A 22,458-nucleotide genomic window follows, 5' to 3' on the forward strand; every position below is an offset into this window, starting at 1 on the left:
AGTCGCCCGGAGGTGCGCACGCATATTTTTTTACCCGCAACCGTGTTTAGGCCCTGTCACACCTTTCCGGGCAAGCTACTCGGGCTTGTTACGTGTAGGGATTTTCTAGCATACCCGACATTCCTGAGGGCGGAAAAGGATTTGTGCGAGTCAGCGCATGTGTCTTACTTGCTGGACGCGTTATACTTGCGAGTATACTGTACCAGTCTCGTGGGGGCTGACAACTCAGTGAAGGAATTCATGTAATGGAATGGCTGAAATCTCACAGAATTTCATTATCTTGGCTGCATACGGGACTGCGAAGTACCTGCGTGGGAATTGCCTGGGAAGTACTGCCGCGAAGGGTCTCCAACTGGCGTTCTGCGTGGACCTCTACGGGCATTCCCGCGACTCACCCGGAAAAAGTTTTGGTCATGCTCAAAACTTGGCTGCGGTTAAATCGGACTTGCGTGAGCACCTCCGGGCAACTACGCGCTAGATACTGTCAGGTGCGGACCAACTGCGGAGAGCTCCGGGGAGTAAATTTGTTTCCCCGCAAGTCAAGCCGCAGAAGTTCCCCCGTACAGTATGACAAGGCATGAATGAAAATTGCAAACATTCTTGTTCGCCCGCTGAAAATCTTCTACGTGCTGGAAACTACCTCCTCGCCACAAGCCCGCGTAGCTTGCCCGGAATGGTGTGACAAGGCCTTTAGGTTCGAAAGCTCAGGCCCGTTTTGACTCCATTTTTTTCATCCCACTGGCTGCCCACTATTGGATAAGCAGTTTTCAGCAGCTCTATTTTTATTTTTTATTTTTTGGTTTTTGATTAATAAATCGTACATAATCACTCGCCAAACCGGGATATCATATCTCGTAAACCATGGGAGTAGAGGCGATGGAAAAACAAAACAAAACAGAAAAGCATGTACGTTTTTCGCTCATCGTCTTGAACATCTGCTTTTTATCAAGAAGAACTGCGATCTTTTATTGAAATCAGTATTTAGAAATTGTTAAGATTCTGTATGTGTGCGTGAGTGCGTATGTGTGTGTAGTCAGAACAAACACAACTCTCTCAAATAGAGAGCAAGCAGTCTTTATTTAACTGACTTTTTTTATTCCATTGCAAGCATAACATCGTTGTTATTGAAATGGACCATGATCGACACGAATGGGTGATATAGCAAAGACACGTAAGCGAGACGAAGCTACAAACACTAAACTTAAAAAAACAACACCTACGCAGACATTGTAAACATGCACAAATTGTACAACGATAGAATATCTGATGTGCACACAGAGTCATGAGCGCATACGCCCATATACAAGAACAAGAAAGATTGTTCACTTCAAAATGAAACATCCGCGCTTGAATGACTCCACCAGAGCAGATGAATTAAAAAAAGAAAAACAAAACAAAAAACGCATCCTCAAGCACTCCTGAGTACAGATCACGTAAGCAAACATAGCATGCATGCGTAGAACACCCTGAGTAAATTTGCAAGTCCTCGGCATTAGCCGACTTTGACGGTAATACCCTCATTCATGTAATTCAATGATGAGTAACAAACCCTCCACGCTCCACCATAAAAGGCAAACCGAACGCACGGAGGAAAGGGAGAAAATATGCCGTATTTGTTATTTCAAATATGAATGATAACTCAAGTATAAAGCACAGAACACAAAGGAGTGAAAATCGATATCCTTGTGGGTCAAATTCATGGAATTAATATTTTCCATATACAGGAAAACACGATGAAGTCCTTGGTAAACATCAGTGACAAAGCTACTATAGATCGTCTCAAATAGTCGACCTTTGAGAGTCTGTTTATGGACAAATGTTTGCGGAGTCAGTACTAAAGTAATGAACACACACACACACACACACACACTCAGACACACACACAAAACCCTCAAGTAATGGCATCGGGTCTTCCAAAGGGAGATGCTTTATTTGAGGTGAGATGGAGATGAAGAGGGAGAGAGAGAGAGAGAGAGAGAGAGAGAGAGAGAGAGAGATGGAGACCGGTCTTCGTTCTTACTGAATAAAAACAGCAAGTCATCGACATCAAGGAATGATATCGGGTCTACCAAAGGATGCGAAGATCAATATATTTAATTTGAGGTGAAAGAGAAAAGTTAAAGTTAAAGAAAAGAAAGGAGTAAAACAGAAGGATAGATCCGAATTCAATCAGGCCGAAGAATATTGTGTCAATCTTTCGTATTTCAAAGGGATATACAGTTTCGGTTGAGATGGTGCTTCGTGCAGGTTTTTAAGAGGAATTCAAAGTTTCTTTGATGAAAATCAGTTTTCAAATGGCTGAGCTATCCAAAACAAAGCGACCCTTAAAGGACTGGTACGGCCCATATAGGGTCGCTTTGTTCTACTTTACTTTTGGAAATCTCATCCATTTCAAAACCATTTTTCATCAAATAAACTTTGAATGCCACTTAAAATTGCGTGCTTTTCTCATATTTCATAATGTCATTTCTAAGTCTCTCCCAAAAAGCTGAAAGTTGAATCCTCACTTTAACCAATACTATAACCATCCCTTTAACAGTGGTTTCATCGAAGATAAAGCTATGCTCTTCTTTCTCTCATACTTTTCCAGCCCTCTCTGTCTCTTTATCTCTGTTACCATGGTTACTTGTTTCCTCCTTGTATCTTCTCCGTATTACTGTACATTTTATGTATCTCTCTCTATTGGAGCTCTTTTTTCCTGTCCACCTGCGTTTCCTTAATTCTCTTTCTTCGTCTCCGTCTTTGTCTATGTCCTTGTCCCTAGATGTTCCTGCATGTCCCAATATTTTTGTTTCTGTATATATCATTATCTCTTAGAACCCGAACATTACTGCCTTATTATCGCACTTATTTATACTAAGGGCACGCTAGCCACAAGTGTCTATTTTCTTTTGCTTTAAAAGAGATGTGCCCCCGAGCATGAACGAACTCGTCGAATTGTTATTTGAACTTTAATATGTTGCTTGCTGGAAACAAATGCCATCAAACTTAAAGTTCTTTCTCTCAGTCTTACCTCACTCTTTTTATGTATTTTCTTTTTATTACCTTTAACCGTTTCTTTATTTTTACCATACGTCTACATTGATACCTCTTTCCTCTGCTTTTTTGTCACCAATAGTTCTATAGTTGCTCTTCTGTTGTTAGTTCAGCCATTCTTGACCGATATAATCGCAAGATCTATATTCATCGCTTGTTCTCGCTCAGAACAAGATGATAATCATCTATTTTGCACAGTACTTGCAAGTGTGATACCAAGTAGACCACATTTTTCATTACTACTAGTATATCTTGCACTGTGTGTTCAGAGAGCGTTGAGTGGTTATGTGTGGTATAGGCCTACATCGTTGGTTGCTGTATCTAAATGGATTATTTGTTAAGATCAATGATTTCCGCCATAATCCTTTCGAAGTTTTAAGATTACTGTATATTTATACTGTTCAAATTAGATTATCTATCATCATTTAAAATAAAAAAAGGTTACCACGGGCACAAACTCAAAACAAATTAAAAAAAATGGAGCTGTTTACTCAATAGTAAACGCACTGCAAAAATTGCAAAGAACGGCCGTATATATACACAATTTGTTTACTAGTATCATGTCTGGGAAATAACAAATTGGCGCCAAAAAGAGGAGATAGCATCGCGCCTATAAACTCAGATGCGAATGATTAGATGTCAATTAATTCAACGCTCTTTGTGAAAAGGAACCGGTTGCTTGATAGAAAAAGAGAAAAAAGGTAAATGCTCTTACAAAATTAATGAAGGCACAGTGGCTATTTTGCAACTTTAAGTCTGTTTCTTTCTGCAGTATTTGAGTTGACGGCTATTAACTTGCAGCTCATTATCAATCAAGCAATTATTGCTGAGCGGCTCCAGCCATCCACAAATTTTCGTCTTGCAATAGTCCTCTATCGTTTTATCTTCACACTACATAATTTGTTGGAATTTTACGTCGTTTTGTTTCGTAATTCCGCTTCTTATTTATAACAGTATATTACTCATGTATTTGATTTGTTGTATTACGTGCGGCGGAATGCCTCCTACAAGCATTTTAACCATTCCTTCCCATTTCCAGCATTTCCGTATTCATTCAATATTCTACAAAGTAACTTATAAATTTCTTTTATAATACATTGTGATGTAATTTATGCATTCAATTTCTGGAAAATATTTATATGTTTCTGATGAAAATGGAAAAGGACATTAAATGAAAAATGAATAAATAGATGAGTAAATTGTTTATCCGTATTTAAAGCGAGGTGAAACGTGTGTAAATGCATCAACGAATGAAGCCGTGTTTTGTTGAAAAGCGGGAGTCTTGTCTGCGATAGAAATGATATTCGATTCCCATCACCTCCACCACCAAACACTAATACCCCTTTCATGCTTAGCAAAATTCACCGAGACTTCCCCGGGAGCTCGCGGGTGACGCTGCTGATAGCATGAAAGGCATCGCCGGTATACTCTCGGGTAAAATGCCGGGATGATACTTTTTTTTTTTTAGATATAGAAATAAGCAAATAATGACACCTCAAAACATAAGAGCAAATATAGGAAGGTTATCAACAATAAACAATAAAAGGTACACAATCCCAGACAATTGCGTTAAGAGCGCATTGTTTTCGTACTGATAACTACAAAACAGAAATAAACTTAGGCACACACACTATTTATGCAAACAGTATGCATAAAGAGAGAGTGACGAATGAACAAGAGATGGGCAGACGGAGGAGAAAATTGAATAATTTCAGACTATAGCACATATAGCAGCGCTATATAAATGATTAAATGTTCATAAACTGCGCGCAATGATGCTGTTTAATACTTCAGAGTTGTTCAAGACAACGTTCCTGTTTATCGGTCGTTGATGATGAAATACAATGAAACAACAAAAAGCTGTATAATTCTCCATCTACATTGACTGAAACACACACACATAAAGGTACACACACGCGGCACACACACACATCTGCTCGTGCATGGTGATAAGGAGCTATACTGTACAGAAAGGAGGGGAAAAACTATCCATGATTTGTAGAAGACAGCACTGGACACTCGAAAAGAAAACTGTTTGGGCTAGATTGATATCAGTCTCGTAATAACACGATCACGTCGTGAGTAATTTGTGAAGAATTAGTCACTTTATAGAGGTGAAGGCTTTGGAATTCAAACGATTTCTGGTTAGGACTTAAAGAAAAAAAAACGAGGTGAATTTAGTTCCATACCATGCCCTGAAGTTAACCACAAGAGCAATATCACAGACATCTGCCAAAAGTCTAGATTGACACGATCAATGTCAGTATTTATTCTAAGGATTTGCGGTGCACCATATATTGCCTAGCGCATTGTTATTTTTCGGTTAAGAATAAACATGACATTTCATTTAATCAAGCGCCTGGAAGTACTGAGGATAATTACACAAAAGAGTCAAAGTTCTTTCGGGCAGGATTGACTCAAATCTGTCAGAGATTTATTTGACTATTTCTGGAATATGTTTTCCTTCTTTCCGCTTTGGAAATAAGTCTTACGGTCCCTTAACCTGATTTTTGTCTATTCTAGTAATTCTTTTTATTCGGTAAAGCGTTTGAGTAAAAACAAAAAAGACCGTTTTTAAGGAGGCGTTTAAAGAAAATGTTAAATGGAGTATATCGGTAAGACCATAGCCAAAAGACACGAATGACTCAACAATTAATAAACAAAACAGTACTGATCATGGTGATCATGATTAAAGCCAAAACGATTACAAAAGCGCAATATATCAAGTGTTTTAATACTGTCATGATTGTTTTTCCTGTATATATTGTTGTTTTAATATCTTGAACTGACGATGATAATAAACGTGATAGTCAATCTCATTATTAACTCAAGTGGGAATATTATCTGTATTTGTATGGAGACGATTGTTTTTGCAAAGACCATCGCTTACCTCAAACAATTCTGTGGTGGTCTGTGTCCATTCTATCGATATTGATTTCAGTCCGTCGTCGCTTGCTATCCTCTCTTTAAAGCGGAAGAGCTCTGCTTGGTTCGGCTCGATTGCAGTCTGGTGTATATGGCTGCTCAGCGCACACATCTCTCTCAGGATCTGGGCGTCCATTATACCTGTACCATGACGAGATTGCATTGAATATTTATGTGTTAACTTTAAAATCTCAGTAATTTCTTATGACAAGGTGATATCGGCGACAGTAATGCATCTGCAAAGGAGATGAGGCGAGGGTAGCAACAACTCATTGCTCTCCTTTTGATAGTTTGATCAGGTGTTATTCGCATATTTCTGGATTCCTTTGGTTTATATAGAAATATACAAGTATATGATAATAATAATGATGATAATAATAATGATAATAATACTAATAATAACAATAACGATTTGCCAAAGGCTAGAAAACAGACTAACAAGAGGAAGATGTTATTTATTCAAGATTATACCAGCATTTCGAAAACAGGGATGTCGTCCTTGCTTTAGGCGACATCCGTATAATATGATATGCGCACCTGCATGAAATTCCAGCACAAGATCTCAAAGGCAGCTTCGTTCCGCATGTGTGAGTTAGTATGAAAAAACAAACAAAAACAAAAGCAGACCGGAAGATGGGTCAAACTTTAGGCTAGCATGTATTGTAAAGCATCATCACTTTAAAAATAGGTGTCTGCATGTTGCTGTTTAAAAGCAATGAAAGCTTACCCAGGAGTATAATTATGTCATTGTGTTTTAACAAAAGCATGATTAAAGATACATCTGTATATACTGCCTCCTGCAAAATATTGTTTCATGTCAATGAGTATGTATACCACCTAAGAATGTGCTCAAAATATCAAAACGATTATAACTATATGTGCCAGAGGGTTAAAATATATATATATATATATATATATATATATATATATGGTGAATAAGGGTTCCTGGCCTCCATGCTGGAAACTATTTATAGGAATGATCCATTGCCGAGTGGTAACGAAAGAAAATTAGAGGGACATAATTATTATGTGCTATACATGACACGTGTGTGTGTTGTTTCTGTTGTTTTTCATTCCGAAAACGTGAGTTTGACCACACAGCATCTCATACCTCAAAGTGTGCGAAAGGCTGTATCGTCCTACCTCTAAAGACACACGGGGCCTTATTTCATATTATTTGATTTACAGAGAAAAGTAAGGTCGTGTACACAAACAGTAAAAGCTTCGTCTGGATTTGAAAAAGAAAAATATTTATGAAATCGTTTTCACTGGTGATATCAGTCACAATAACAATTTATGAATTAAAAAGTGTGCAGGTCTCCCATCGATGTGAATAAGGAAAAGTGGAGAAGTAATCATCATTTATATCAACTTGTGTTCCACTCCACAATGCTATCGTTGCTAAATAGTAAACGAAAATGAATAACATAGAATATCATATGATTTGAAATATTTATATATATTTTTTTCCTTGAATTCATGTCAAAAATGGAATGTCAAGAATGAAAACTATAATGGGACTATAAAATCATCTCAATTAAGTTGTTGGGGTTTTTTTGTTTCGTTTTATTTTATTTTCTTTCTGTGACAGAGATACGAGATAGTGTTTTATGAAAACATTTGAAAAATACAATTTGATATAACTTCATTTCAAGCATCATTACAATTTTTACCGTCTAATTCTGTTTGTTTCATAGTAGGCGACTTATTTCTGTCAACGTAGCTTTTTACTTACATGACTTATATACTTATTAGATTATTGTTAGACATTTTGTTTCATTACTGTCACTGTTGGTGTTGTTGTTTGTTAATGATATGAAGTTGAAAACATAATTATAAAAGATCACTTGATGACGTATTAGTGCACACGTTCATCAACAGTTCAATTCAATTCAATTCAAGTGATTTTATTTCCACATAAAGTAATACAAAGCAATATTAACGTTTACATAAGTATACATAATGTTTTTAAGGAACTTTGAATCACATAAGTTTCAACAAAACGTGGATACAGTTATAGTAATATCAACTTTGTTTTTAGATAAATAGACAAGTAAGCAATACAGTTTTATCTTGAAACTCGCCCGAATTCACGAAGGTGGTACAAATGAAACCATGGAGCGCCAAGTGTCGCATGGAATATTTCGTTACAGTCATTTCGTCGATGAAATGATTATTTTGCAACGAAATCACAACATTTTGCAACTAAATAAACATTTCGTCCACGATATGATAATTTCGTTAACGAAACGGTCATTTTGTTGACGAAATGACCAATTTCGTAAAGAAATATTCCGTACGACACTTGGCTCTCCATGGTTTTTGTCCATGGTTTAAACCATGGTTTCATTTGTACCACCTTCGTGAATTCGGGCCTATATGGAAAAAAAAGTGCTGTTGGAGGACATTACCGTTGCCACATCCCACGCCGATGACTCGCACGGGGTTGGCCTTCGAGCTCTCGCCAATGGGAAGGACGTTGAGGATGTTTGGGCATCGATTCCGAATCCAGGATAGCATCACTTCCTCCTGGTCGCACCGGAGGATGAACTCGCCGAGAGCGACGAGGTAGTGGCTTTCCTGGATCGTCGTCACGGCCGCGTCACGTCGGCTGGTCTGTCATGGATGGATCGTGAATTTAAGGCAGAAAGGAAGAGAGAGAGAGAGGGAAACATGAGAATGTGAAAATCATTACTATTATCACTGCGAGCTAAACAAGCTGGCGAAAACCATATTGCTGTCTGCGTTGCATTCAAAGAAATCATGGCGTCACACAGGAACAGATGGCCACAGGAAAAAGATGGATGAAGAGAGTTTACGTAAGGGTAACTCGGTGTGTTCCTCGGATGGGACTCGAACCCACGACTTGTTGAGCCCCTCTTGTATATTCTGCCCGTGATCGTTTTTTTTTTTTCGGGGGGGGGGGGGTTATATCAAGGTTTATTACACAACACTAAATAGCCAGCGTTTAATTGCGTTGAAGGGCGCCTTGTCAATCAGTCGGGATAAAGAAAAAAACATCGACGCAAGAATAAGAACATAAGGCAACTCTAACGGGATATCTGTTGTACTTGGACTTTGGGAAGAGTATACATGTATACTAAAACTGGGTCCCCGTGGCCTACACCAGAGGAATGTAGACAGTCATTTAACAACAGAAAATGACACACTATACTTGATAGAGTAAGAGTGTCTCAAGTTTACACATAGTAAAGAAGAAGGCATTTAAGGAAGGTATAGATAATTAATGTAAAGAGAAGGTCGGGCCACTGTTGCTTAACAAATACCAATGAATGTTTTTGTTCGAAAACAAATTGTAATTGACGGCTTTTATTTTCATGGGGGACACCTTTGTAACATGACGACAACTCAGAACAAAATTTAGACATCAAGGAAACACTATATAGAGGGAGAATCACCAAAGTACTTTCAGGGGAAACTAAATAATATACGTATACGTAACCCTGTTTGCATACTTATATAAAACGTTCGGATATGAGTATACATTTCTGTTTGAAAGTGCGAAGACAATTAAAAAAAAATGTGCGAATGTATGCCTACTGCAGTTTAATGGGGTAGTACGGTTCCTGACAGGAAAATAACAAACCAAAACAACGTTTTGTTTTGGATCGTAGATATAATTGTGATAGTATTTTTTCAGCTTATACCTCACATTACAAGTCACTGGTTAACAGTGAGAAGAAAAAGGGCGGCTTCTTTAACAGTTTGTCGACTCAGTTTTGAAAACTTTAGCTAGAAACAAGTGGTTGGCCGTCGAACGTGTTGAAATGTAAAGACACAAACACACAAATGAATGAACAAACTTATATCCGGACAAAATACACAAGGTGAGAAATTGAAAGGGCGTGAAGGCATGGAATTAAAATCCTAGGGTATAGACTCCCCAACCCACAAAAAAGATAATGATAAAAAGTAGGAATGGTATAAGAACAAAAACAAACAAACAAACAAACAAACAAACAATCAAACAAACAAACAAACAAATAAACAAACAAACGGAAGAATTGTGTGTGTGTGTGCGTGTGTGTGTGTGTGCGTATGTGTGTGTTACGTACGTCTATGGCACATCGTTTCCAAGAACTGTGTTCCCTATATAGTAGTATATATAGCACTTGCTATACTGGATTTCCCATATATTAGCCCCTTGACACCTTACTGGGTTTTTACTGCTCATGAAAATGTATAATTACTTCAGAAGGCTCAAGCCCATGGCGTACCGCCTGTTCACCTTGTCACACCTTTGACAGAGAACACCCACGTTGCAGCAGCTGATGTTCCCCATGGCAAGCTGCACTCGGGGATGACCCATCTGACTACGGCGAGTCACTTTACTAGTCGGGCCACATCTTTGATGGTTCTGTTTTCAACACAGATTCTCTCACTTTCGGGCAATCTGATCCAGGCTAAATGGACTTCGATGTACAGGCACACACAAAAAAATTCATGCAACGATATCATAATGTCATGTCACGCGCGCATCCTTTGTTCCCATGGGGGTGCAAGCACGCGCACCATGACATTGTGACATCACAATTAAGCGCCTGTCCCACGCGGTCGCTCAGCGAGAGGTACATGTACATGGCTCGAGCTATATGGACTTTCGGTTTTGTCGTGCCTGAACTACTCAATTATCTTTACAGTCGACTCACTAGTCTCCACTGACCTGCACTCATATTTTACTAGATCACAGCTATAAAGGAAAAAAAAAATGAGCAGTGATGTCATGATAGTGACTTTCCATTTCCCCTTTCGGGGGGGGGGGGGTTCTAGTAAATCAGATTATAGAATATTAGGGCCTAATGTTTTATGATTAAAATTTCGTGGCTTCTGCACTGTTACCGAAACAGAAAGGAATTAACGGTGATGTTATATAATCTGAAATTGTGAAGATAAAGCACCGGCAGAGGGTATACATTGACTGGCGAACATAAAAATAGAAAAATGGGGGAAAAGTGGAAAATGAAAATGATTTTGTAATATTTTATTCATTGTGCCTGTCAGAAGAAAATTCATCATGATGTCGATTAAAAAGAAACAGGAATTCTAAATTCCTGCTAAATCAAACAACTGAAAAAAAGCACACACACACACACACACACTTACACAGAACAAGACAAATTACTCCTGCGTATTAGAGATAATATCGCATACACAATTTCTTACTCGCACAAGTTTAATGGTTGTAGCAGTCAAACAGAGCAATCGAAATTCTTACTGAAAAGTCATATCTATATTCTAGCTGGGCTCACAGTCGGAGAGAGAGGATAACAATGAGATCATTCCGTATCAATGAGATTAGCAGTTCTCAGGTACTCATAAGGTCATACAGCTTGGATAACACTCCTGAACAATATACACAACGGAAGGCGTCTATACACAGAAAGAAAACAGTATGTTGTATAAAGAATATTCCGGTTGCCCAGGAATACGATTTCGTCACCAATTGTAAATTAGACCGAATTCGAACAATAGCTATCATGTGCATGGGAAATTTTAGCCACCTACAAAATAGAGTAACACGTATAAAGTTTACCATGTAACTGATACTCGGCATAGACATTCCTGCATTTTACAAGAAAATGCCAACATATTTGTGTGTAGTTTCCACCATCATGCATTTAGTATTGAAATCAATCAGATTAAAAATAATCACAATATTTTCAACTAGGATCTTGATATATTCAAACAGTTATATCATTTCCAATGCGCGTTTCACTGCAAGAAAGAAATGGGTCATCAACGTACTAAACCGTGTTTCAATAGAGCTTTATACGAGAAGTGTTTGCAGTTATAGTTATCTCGTCAACATCAAGAGTGCTCTAAGAATATTGGTTTTATATTATTATGCACCCTAACGCCAGCACAGTTAAACATAAAGATTAGAAGTCTTTATGCTCTCCTCCCTTTGAACCGTCTGTCATTTTATTCAAATCAACTACTAGTATCAGAAGCTGGAAATGACGGCCGTTTTTTTTTTTAATTCTCTTGCAAACTATATGCACAGCGTTCGATGATGATTGCAGACGCTATATACATTATGCATCGTATCATCATTATCATTATTCAAATGAAGTAAAATCACCAAAATTGTTTTTAAGACTTAAGTTACAGTGCAATGCCATTCATTATTTTGACGGAGCAAAATAAAACAAAAGTATGTCAGAAGTTTCCACAGAAATAAAAACAAGACAGTTATGGGACTCCAGAGATCAATAATGTTTGCGCAAAAGAGTGATAGTGATCACAACCACATAGTAAATGCACATTTTTATTACATATATATATATATATATATATATATATATATAATATTCGTTGTGATGATGTCACTGCCTTACAAAATTTTTACTGACTTGAACGCAAATGCACAAAATTTCCCTAAAAACATAAAATGTAGTATTCATCGCAAATCATTTTTTGTATGGTGTTGCACGGCTATGATTATGAATGAACGGAAAATAAGATATTGAGGAGGATTTGTTGTAATTGCTACATTAACGACCGAAAAAAAGACTTTTTGATATATCTATGTACGAAAAGTATATAATTGCTAGTTATGAACTGATGACATTATCCCCTCTTCCTTCTTTTTTTTACAGGTGTTTAAGACCAAAAAAAAAAAAAAATTGATGTTTGGGAAAAACACAGAAAACGTTAAAATTTGACAATTCACTTTAATAATTGACAGAATTTAGTGAAACTCCCATTATTTGGATATATTCTTATCGAAGTAAAACTGAGAGTGACATCGTGCTTGAACCATATGCCTAAAATATACTCACTGCAGTTTCCTCTTTGATGTCAGTCATGGCTCATCATCTGATGTACTGTCTGTTTACTCGTTGTAAACTCAAATGGACACTTGATATACCCAAAAGAATCGTCCCACACCTACTCGGTGTCCAACTCGGCCATCCCATTTGGTCATGCCGCCCTCGCCGGTTGTTTACTTGCCCTCATTTTGTTTATCTAATTCCTGTGACTTCACTATTTTTCCAAAGAAGAAGCGACAAGCGATTTCCCCCTGTCATGCAAGAATCCGAACTGTATGAAGAAGCTGGATTTGAAGAAAGCACAACATCAAACAGCCTTGACTCGGGTTTTGCACGTTCTACTGACTTTTAGTTTTTGTTTTCGTTTCGATTTCAATTGCGTTCTAATCTTTCTTCAATTGAGAGAGCTTATAGAGGGAGAGAGAGAAAAAAAAAACCTTAGAATTTTACAACTGCAAGATATGAAAGAAAAAAAAACGACTTACACATATAAGACGGTAAATCGTACAATATGTACTGCGATGACAATAGAACAGTTTTCCGGAATTTATCGGCTCAAAATAGAGGTTTTGTATTCATTTATTTTGGTTCTTGTATACCTGCATTGACTTGACCCAGTTTGACCCAAGCAAGCCCGAAGGTTACCGCATTACGAAATTCGGTATGTCAATGGAACAACCGTCCGAGATCCTGGCGATAGTATACTGTATTGCCACTATTAAAGTAAAATATAATCAAATGATAGTTATTGAAATATCATTGGATACACTCCGACTGGAATGGCCTAATTTTGCTTACACCACCGAAATCAAATTCTGTATCAAATTGTCGAGCTATTAGCCAGATGTTTTGATGCAATACAGGAATACATTATATTAAATGCTGAGGTGATGAAGTGCGAGCTCTGCGTAGTATATGAGGTCTCGGTTATAAATTACAGTGTCATTCTTCACTGATACATTCAAGCAAATACCAAATAATGTAAGTTGCTACTGAATAAAATGTATAATATAGATAAGAGAATCACACTGGATGGTGCGGGATTTACTCTAATTTTTGCATGCCCAACCGATTGAGTTGAACCGGAAAGTGGGATTCTATTTCTTCTTCTTTTTTGCAATTATATTTTTTCTCTATGAGGGGACTGCATTCTACAAGCTCTGCTTTTTAGCAGTCCCCTCCATTTCCAGCAATATTGTTTATGCATCTATCACAGTGACGTAACAGTTATTTGCTTCTCTGTTACCTGTATCTCTTTTACAATGTTATTCTGTTCATCGCAATGTGGTACTGATTTCCTGACATCTGTGTATACGAGTGTGTCATTGTATTTCTAATTATTTGCTTGTTGGAAATGAATTAAATAAACTCGAACTTGAACATGTAATTTATGTTTTGTTTGTACATTGACGGACTTCTTCATCAATAAGGCACTTGGTAAAAGATGGTTCTTGGGCCAAATGTTGAGTGACGCTTTTTCATATGCCGACGATTTGATCTTTCTATACACCCATCACATTCATGTTTCAGCTCTGAAGGAAAGGATTATCATTTTTCAAAAACATGCTTTTCAGGTCGATTTAAATTTAATACTGATGAAGTCACTTTTGAGTTTCGTATTATATCAAAGTCAAAGCTTGACACTAATTTTTGTTGGATAATTTCATAAATTGTGTTGTGTGAGTGTGTGTGTGTGTGTGTGTGTGTGTTCAAATTTGAAAAAAGTGGATAGGTGTGTACATGAGTGTGCGTATGTGTGTGTTTGTTGTGAGTGTGTGTGTTTGTTGTGGGTGTGTGGGTGTTTATGGGAATGTGTTTTTGTATGTGTATGGGAGTGTGTGTTGTATGTGTGCCTGGTGTTTTTAAGTGACATATATTATGTGAAATCAGTACTTCAATACCAAAGAGTATGGCTACACTGTACCTTTCTGCAATCTTTATGTAGTATGAATGCATGAATGCCTGTTTGGCAATTTTGGCTTCATAATCAATGTAGAGCAAGTCCTTTCTTCATCAAAACACGTATACTGTGTTGAGAGTGTATCTCTCTTACAAAGGCATATGGCCAAATATTGATTTTCCTTAGAATTAGAATGAATTTTCCAACCCAACCCCATCTGCAGTTGTTGTTCACTGCTGCAACATGTGACCTTTCTGTTTTCTGTATTTTTATTTAATTGGATTTTTTGTTTTGTTTGTCTTAATCGGTTTCCCCAGATATAGTTGGTCTTAAAAAAACATCCGTACTTTAAACTTCCCCTAATCTGATTACTCACGGGACCTGCGGCTGTACAAGCTAATGCTTTTACGGAGGCCCCATCATATTTTTTCGCATTATGACCACAGTGTAATTTGCATGCATACAGACCTCGTGTTTATACCAAATCAAACTTCTGTACATTCTGATGAAGTCTCATCTAAATTATGTTTTGTATAATTTTCGTATTTATATACTTTATTGTGATATATGTGAGAAATATGAAAATAAATTGAAATGAAATGAAATGAAATGAAATGAAATCTCCGAAGTCGTACTTTACGTGTATTACTATAGGCACTTCCGGGTTCAGGCTTCGTAGTCGACCTCTTTCGTGCGCGCGCGCCACTGTGGATGGGGCCGCGGCCGGGGCGCGTTTTTTTTAAAGACGGCACAGATTGGGGCATGGCGCGTGTTAAACCTATGGGAAAAATGTTGGGTTAGGGTTTTTGGTTATGGTTATGGTTAGGGTTAGGGTTAGGGTTGGGGTTAGGGTTAGGGTCCCCGATAGATTTTTAGTTTCCCCAATCTGTGCCGTCTAAAAAAAACACGCGGCCGGGGCCCCGTTTTCATTTGTACGCACTGAATGGTGAGCGCTTACTAGTACTCTATTTATACTAGTACATGTACATAAAGAACCTCTTTGAGTGTGTGTGACTACGGCGCGCGCGCCGTAAATTGCACTGAGACTCGCACAGTGTTTGATAAAGGTTTATTGACATCGTTTTGTCTCGAAATTGAAGCCTTACCTACACTTTTCCAAATTTGGTGATTTTTGATGGCTTTTGGTGATTTATCACATGCCTTTTTGGTGATTTTGCTGAAAATTTGCTCTGTTGAGACCTGGCAACGTTGTACACTAGCGCGCTGTCGCATAAACACTGCAAACGCAAGCGTTTTACACGCGGAGTGTGCCGGGCCGGCTCTCGGCAAGCGTACAATGGTGCAAATCGTAGGATTGCACGATAAATGGAGCCACGATTGCTTGGATGATGACGTCAAAGTGAAATGGGATGAATACAAAGAGATTTTCCCCAGTGGTGGGGAGGAGCAAAATCTCTTTGGATGAATACATTTGTACTAGTAATGTCAAATCGAAGCAACCAATCAAACAAATGTCATTTGATGGCTGTTTGACATTAACAATTTAGCTAATTCAACTATGACGTCACCGTGCATATGCTTGGATCCATACGATTTGCTAGTGCAGAACGCCGAGAGCCCGGCACACTACGCGTGTAAAATGAAAACGCTTGCGTTTGCAGTGTGTACAACCCGCTCGCGTACAGGCGCTCTAGCGTACTCTCTCGACCTCAGATTCTCTCTTGTTTCTTAATTGATATAAAATCAAATTACAAGAAGCTACTTTGGGCGTTATATAAAACAAATAATAAATGGGTTTGTTTATTGTTTCATATTTCACATTTCAACAAATGAATAAACCATAAACATAACAATACAAAAGCATAGATGAATTGTCAAGTACAGCATTTAAGACGATTTAACCATGTGAAATATGAGGAATCTACATAGAAGCATTGCTTGTAGGGTGTAGATCCCAAGATGGCTGATATGAGATGAATTCTTACTTGACATTTTCGTGCGATGGATAGAATATTTAATTCGGTGAAAGATGAAATCTTTGATCCATTCAACGTTGAATGGATCATTACATTTTCATCTTTTTCTGTACACTGCACTCATAAACATTCATTATCAAGTGTAGTTCATTCTTTTTCCCCAATATACATAAGTAATTCTGTTCAAAAATACAATCCGGCACGAAGGCTACGTTCATCATCAGATGCATTCTTACTCCAAACACCCAGAGTAAAACATGGGTATGGTGATCGTGCTTTTTCCGTTATGGGACCAAAATTGTAGAATCAGTTACCTCTTCAGTTAAGGGAACTGTCATCTACAGAGTCATTCAAATCCAAACTTAAAACTTATCTGTTCCTTTCATACTGAGGACTGTAATTGCTGTATGTTATTAATATTGGATCAATATTGTATTTTTAATTGGTATATGTTGTATTCTTTATATATTTGTTTTTGTTTACCATTTTCTTATTTGTTGAAATGTTTGAATATGTATATGCACGTAAATATTTGATATCTTTTCATTTTTGAAGCGCCATGAGCACTGAAAAGTGGACCTGTGCGCTATACAAGTAGCCACTATTATTATTATTATTATTATTATTATTATTATTATTATTATTGTTATTAGTTGTGTTTGTGGGACTTTTGTTTACAATACTCGTAAGTAGGTCACTCCTCTTGAACTGACTGCGCGTAACGTCTTCCCATGTGTAGATAGATCCCACTCAAAATCTACATGCGCGTATGTATGCACGTGTACAGTACTGTATGCTGGGTATCGGTATCCCACTCAAAATCTACATGCGCGTATGTATGCACGTGTACTGTTGTATGCTTGAGTACTCAGTATCCGGCGTACCGTGCATATCCGCCCACGTGTTGTGTACCCGTGTGTGTAACAATCATGTTACCGTAGGGCCTACGTACTGCTAGGTAGTAGCGACGGAAAAGATTCAAACACTTTTCTTTTCTTCAAACGTCGTTATAGTAGTGTTGCACGTCATTCGGCTCAATAAGTCAACTACCATGCAAAGGAGAAATCGGTCTTCACTTTACGAACTGTCATGTTGCTTTGTCAGGTCAGGCAAGATCAGACGGCCAGTGAGATTGACTTTTCTCGCATTATTCCTCGCGAGTGTGTCGCTTGTATTGCTGATTACGTCATGCAACATGCAACTGAACAGCTGCTGGATCCATCAAGGCACAGCAAAAGAGTTTTCTCTATTCCATGACAAGGTTCGAATCAAGTCTGAGAATTCAAAGGACTCTGAAACAGGTAAGAAACCAGAAAAGTCTAACTGTTTAAGCTCGTTTTTCTAAGACTTATTAAAACTCTAGGAAGTTAGATCTCTAACTAACAAGTTAGATGCGTATCTGAACTGACTAACAATATAAAATTAAACAAAAATCTAACGTTAACGTTTAATAGCGTAGTTTAGTAGACACTGTACCGGTATCTACGGTATTACTAACCCATAGCCGTTGTTAGTACCGTAGCGAGAACGTTTATAGGCATATTGTTGCAAGGAATCTAACGTTAGTCGTAATAGATCGCCTAGTTTAGGTCTAACGATTATTAGTTAGCCTTTTTGCTAGGCTTAAAACTCTCACCTTGATACTAGATCTATAAACATTCCAACGTTGAACCTAGCAGATCTAGAATTTAGCACTACGTAGCAGGACTAGATTCTACTAGGCACGTTAGACGTAACGTTCCATAACTCTAGACTCCAGTCAATGTGTACAATGAGTCATGTCTACTGTTACTTGTTAAGTTTTAGATCGTTTACTTGTGTCTATGTTAGATTGTACCTAACGTTCGAATATAGTCTCCACGTTAGAATAGCATGGCTTCTAACTTAAGCTCTGATAAGAACCTCTTATAATGGGCTCTAACAATGCTAGTACCGGTACGTGCTGTTATGTTGGACTACAAACGTTCTTGATCTCTACTTATACTTTAGTACAAGAATCCGTAGACCATAGATCTAGGTTCTAACGTTACTGGTACTAGGAATGCCCTCCAAAGAGATCGTACTACTACTATGATTCGTGATAGGCCTACAGTGACAGTAACACTGCAACAATTTTACAACAAATGTCTAGACGTCTAACTTAATAGACTCTAACGTTAATAGTCTAACTCGTTAGAATTTCTAGATCCTATTAAAGTTCTATAATATGCAGGGCTGCCAACTCTCACTCATTGAGAGTGAGACTCACTCATTTTGGTCCTTTCTCACTCTAAAACTTTATTTCATTTGCATGCATTTCTATTGATCTCACTCATTTTGACTCCTAAATTATAGCATTGGCCTATGGGAGTCTCACTCTCAAATAGTTTCCATTGTTGGCAGCCCTGAATATGATAGTAATGAAGTAAAATGCTAACGTTAAATATCTAGCCAGGGCAACGAAGGTCGAATGGTAGGCCCAATATATTTATCATGATAAAGTACGTTTATTGAATAATCTGAATGGATACAGACACCTAACGATAGTAACGTTTAGACTCTGACATAATACACTTACACTCTCAGAGTCACAGATCTACCACCTCACAGTGGCAATGCACACACACAAAAAAAAATTGTGTAAAGTTTTTCATAAACCTACCCCGAAAATAAAAAAACAAAACAAAAACATAACATAATTTAAGCGGTCTCTGATCTGACAGTTGCGCAAGCTTGTTTGTGGTTTTTAATATGGACATTTTTATTTTTTTTTTTGTTCTGCTGATCGAGTCGCTCTTTAACCATTTTTATTCCCTACCTGACCCTAGTGATGATTCATTCCTCATGTATAACACGGAACGACATCCTCAACACAGCCAGCTACATGTACTATAATTATCTTCAAAACATTTGGTGAAGGTATTGATATGAAAATTTCACAGCTTGAGCACAGTTGGTGCCTTTTTTTCACTTTGATGTTGAAGAGCATTAGCATCTGATACAACTACACGACCAGTATGAGAACTTTGAATTGGGGATCGTCGTGGGGCTGCAAGAGGTTAGGCAGTGGGGCGGGAAAAAACCCCTCTTTTTTGCATCATGTCCTACTGTGGACCACTTCAAAGATCTGGGAAACAGTCTTCGGGACGTGGAACGGGTAGAATTGTGGTTTTTTTTCCAGCTTGTTAAAGATCACGCTGCTATACATATCGCAGGTATCTTGAATTAATACACGAGCGTCGCTTTAATACTAGTATCATGTTTAGCCATGATAGGGCGCAACTGCGATGATTGTCTCGCAGGGGATATGAAAGCTTTGCGTGATTTTCCAGCAGTTTCTATCATGTTAAGATTCAAATTTATTTTCATTTCCATCAAATTGAATTGAAAATTTGAATTGAATTGAAAAAAAAATAAAAATAAAAAATAAACAAAGAAATTAGATTAGTTTGCCAGAAAAATATCCGACCACAATGCTTCATGAAATGCCCCCAGATGAGCTCGGTTCAGAATATCTCGAGTGACGAAATACCTTGTGAAGAGACAGAGTCGTCATTGTAATCTGACCGCCATGAAGATGACTTCAATTATGCCAGACGCTCTATACTCGAGAAAGATTCTGGGCGATTAACTTTGCAAACGCACCACTATCATGACTGTCTTTCTCAAACTCGGTCCCGTTCATGGAGTCTTTCCTCGACATTAATGTGTTGGACGGGGATGGAGCTGGACAAAGTGAAGTCGAAATATATCTCATTCATCAACAAATCAGAGCATGGATATCTCGCCAGCGTTGAGTGCTCCACTTATGCCTTTTTTTGTGTGTGTAAAAGTTTGGCTGTATTAAAACAATAAACAGAAAGCCCTTCAAATACCAAATTATCTGTTTATTTAGTTGCAGTTCGTATTCGTCGTTCTCTTATGGGGAAGTTTCCTGCTATGGTTCATTTCTTCACTAGTACGATAAGAATAGTTTTGTTGCTTATAAATTAAACGTATGCAAGAACGGGAGGATAGGATGTGCTTATCTGTACGCCCTCCTAACCCCTGTCGCTAAGGGTCGAATATGTGCTTGAAGCTGAGCAGTAGTTGAATTTAACTGAAAAGAAAATGACTAAGAATGACATCTTCAGCATAGGACAAATTTGAGTTATATTTTGTACGACCTATTTCCCGTCACATGATTATTTGATACGCAATAGGCCTCTTGCAGCAGCGTTGCCAGGTCCCAACAGAGCAAAATCACCAAAAGGTATGTGAAAAATCACCAAAAGCCATAAAAAATCACCAAATTTGGAAAAGCGTAGGTAAGGCTTAAATTCAAGACAAAATTATGTCAATAAACCTTTATCAAACACTCTGCGCGAGTCTCGGTGCAATTTACGGCGCACCGTTGTCACACAGACTAAATGCAAAATGTTTACGATGTGTTGGGATATATGACTCGTGTTTGTGTGTGTTCAGTGACAAAAAAAAAAGGGCACATGTTATGATTCTAAGGAAATAAGGGGAAAACTTTGGGCAAAATGCACTTTCGTTTTCAATTAGTGTGATTATTTTTCATTTGTCTCATAACCACCAAAAAATAACCAAAAATCACCAAATTTTGATTTGGTTACCAGGCTAAAATTTTGTCACCAAACAACTTCAAAAATCACCAAATTTCACCCTTTTTGGTTACCGAAATCACCATCTGGCAACACTGTCTTGCAGACCTTGACAGGCGCGAAAGTGACAGCCTAAAAGAAAATCCCTCATTCCAGCCCAGGTAGGCCCTATATTCTGTCATTTTGTGTGTTACATGTGTGTGTGTGTGTGTATGCTATCTTTGAATCATGATACGTAATAGACGTAAAGAGATATAAATCAACAACTTCCGATGAAGAAGAAAGAGTGGGTTTCTCATCCCCTGGACTCTTAATTCTGAGTACGCACAGATATGTCGGTCTTCTACAGAAAGAGGCCGTAAAGCATCCCATTTTCCATTTATTTACTTTTTCTTATTTAACTGTATGTAGATGAATAAAAATGTACTAGAATTCCGAATCAAGGTTCGCTATTCCGAAAACGAAATGAGTTTCGAAATTCCGAGAACGAAATGAGTTTTGAAATTCCGAAAGTTTGTTATTACCCATTTTTTTTTTTCATTTTCGGATTAACGAATCTCATTTCATTTTAAGATTAATAAACATTCGGAAAAACGAACCTGACTTTATTTTTGGATTAACCAACTTCCGGAATACTAGTAACAAACATCGTCCATTTGATCCAATAGGCACATAGGCTACGTTTTAATCAGTTTATCATCCACCTTGTCCATGCAGTAATTACATAGTCTTCGTATGATTTCTATATGGTGCGATGAATAAGCGTGAAAAAGAATGGAAAATTAGACAAAATAGATATAGACTAAAAAAGAAAAAAAAATCAAAGACCAAGAATATGAAGTCGGCGAAATGACGTTGGACATAGACCAGGTGGTCAATGGAAGTAATAATGATAAGCTATTTTCAAAGTGACATGCATGTGGAATTGTTTCTGTTGCAGATTGTAGTACAGCTGTACTAATGTCGTGTTATGACTTTGGTACAAAGCTGTTCATATCGTAGCCGTGACTTAAAATATGGCTTTATACATATAATACTACCAAAATATCGAAGTGAATAAAGAACAGGGTCAGATAATGGGGATGCAGAGTTTTTGTACAGTGGCTGATTATACACAGTACAGTTAATAGATAATATTTGTCACATTGCAGAGCGGACAAGAAAAGTGAAAGGTACAAATATAAAATATGTATATCGTAGCGAGAGCATGATATTCGGAGAGTCAAAAGCAAAACGGCGTCTTTTACTGCAACAATTTTTTGATTCGATATTAGGTCCCC

General features: G+C 37.7%; 1 protein-coding gene across 4 annotated transcripts in view; it reads right to left on the minus strand.

Annotated features, from left to right (window-relative positions):
• The window catches only part of LOC139740805 (histamine N-methyltransferase A-like), a 58,137-nt gene that overhangs the window by 4,989 nt on the left and 30,690 nt on the right, over positions 1–22,458 (minus strand). For 3 of the 4 annotated variants that reach the window (XM_071651377.1, XM_071651378.1, XM_071651376.1), the window contains 2 exons: positions 8,373–8,577; positions 5,927–6,102 (listed from right to left, as the gene is read on the minus strand). In XM_071651377.1, coding sequence (XP_071507478.1) covers positions 5,927–6,102; positions 8,373–8,577 — 381 coding nt within the window. Of the gene's footprint in view, positions 1–5,926; positions 6,103–8,372; positions 8,578–12,764; positions 13,040–22,458 lie in introns of all 4 variants that reach the window. The other variant, XM_071651379.1, reaches the window with a different exon arrangement.

The sequence above is a fragment of the Diadema antillarum genome, unplaced genomic scaffold, assembly GCF_040938485.1.
Source record: "Diadema antillarum isolate AM-2024a unplaced genomic scaffold, OU_Dant_1.0 seq00000885_RagTag, whole genome shotgun sequence".
In the NCBI taxonomy this organism is placed as follows: domain Eukaryota; kingdom Metazoa; phylum Echinodermata; class Echinoidea; order Diadematoida; family Diadematidae; genus Diadema; species Diadema antillarum.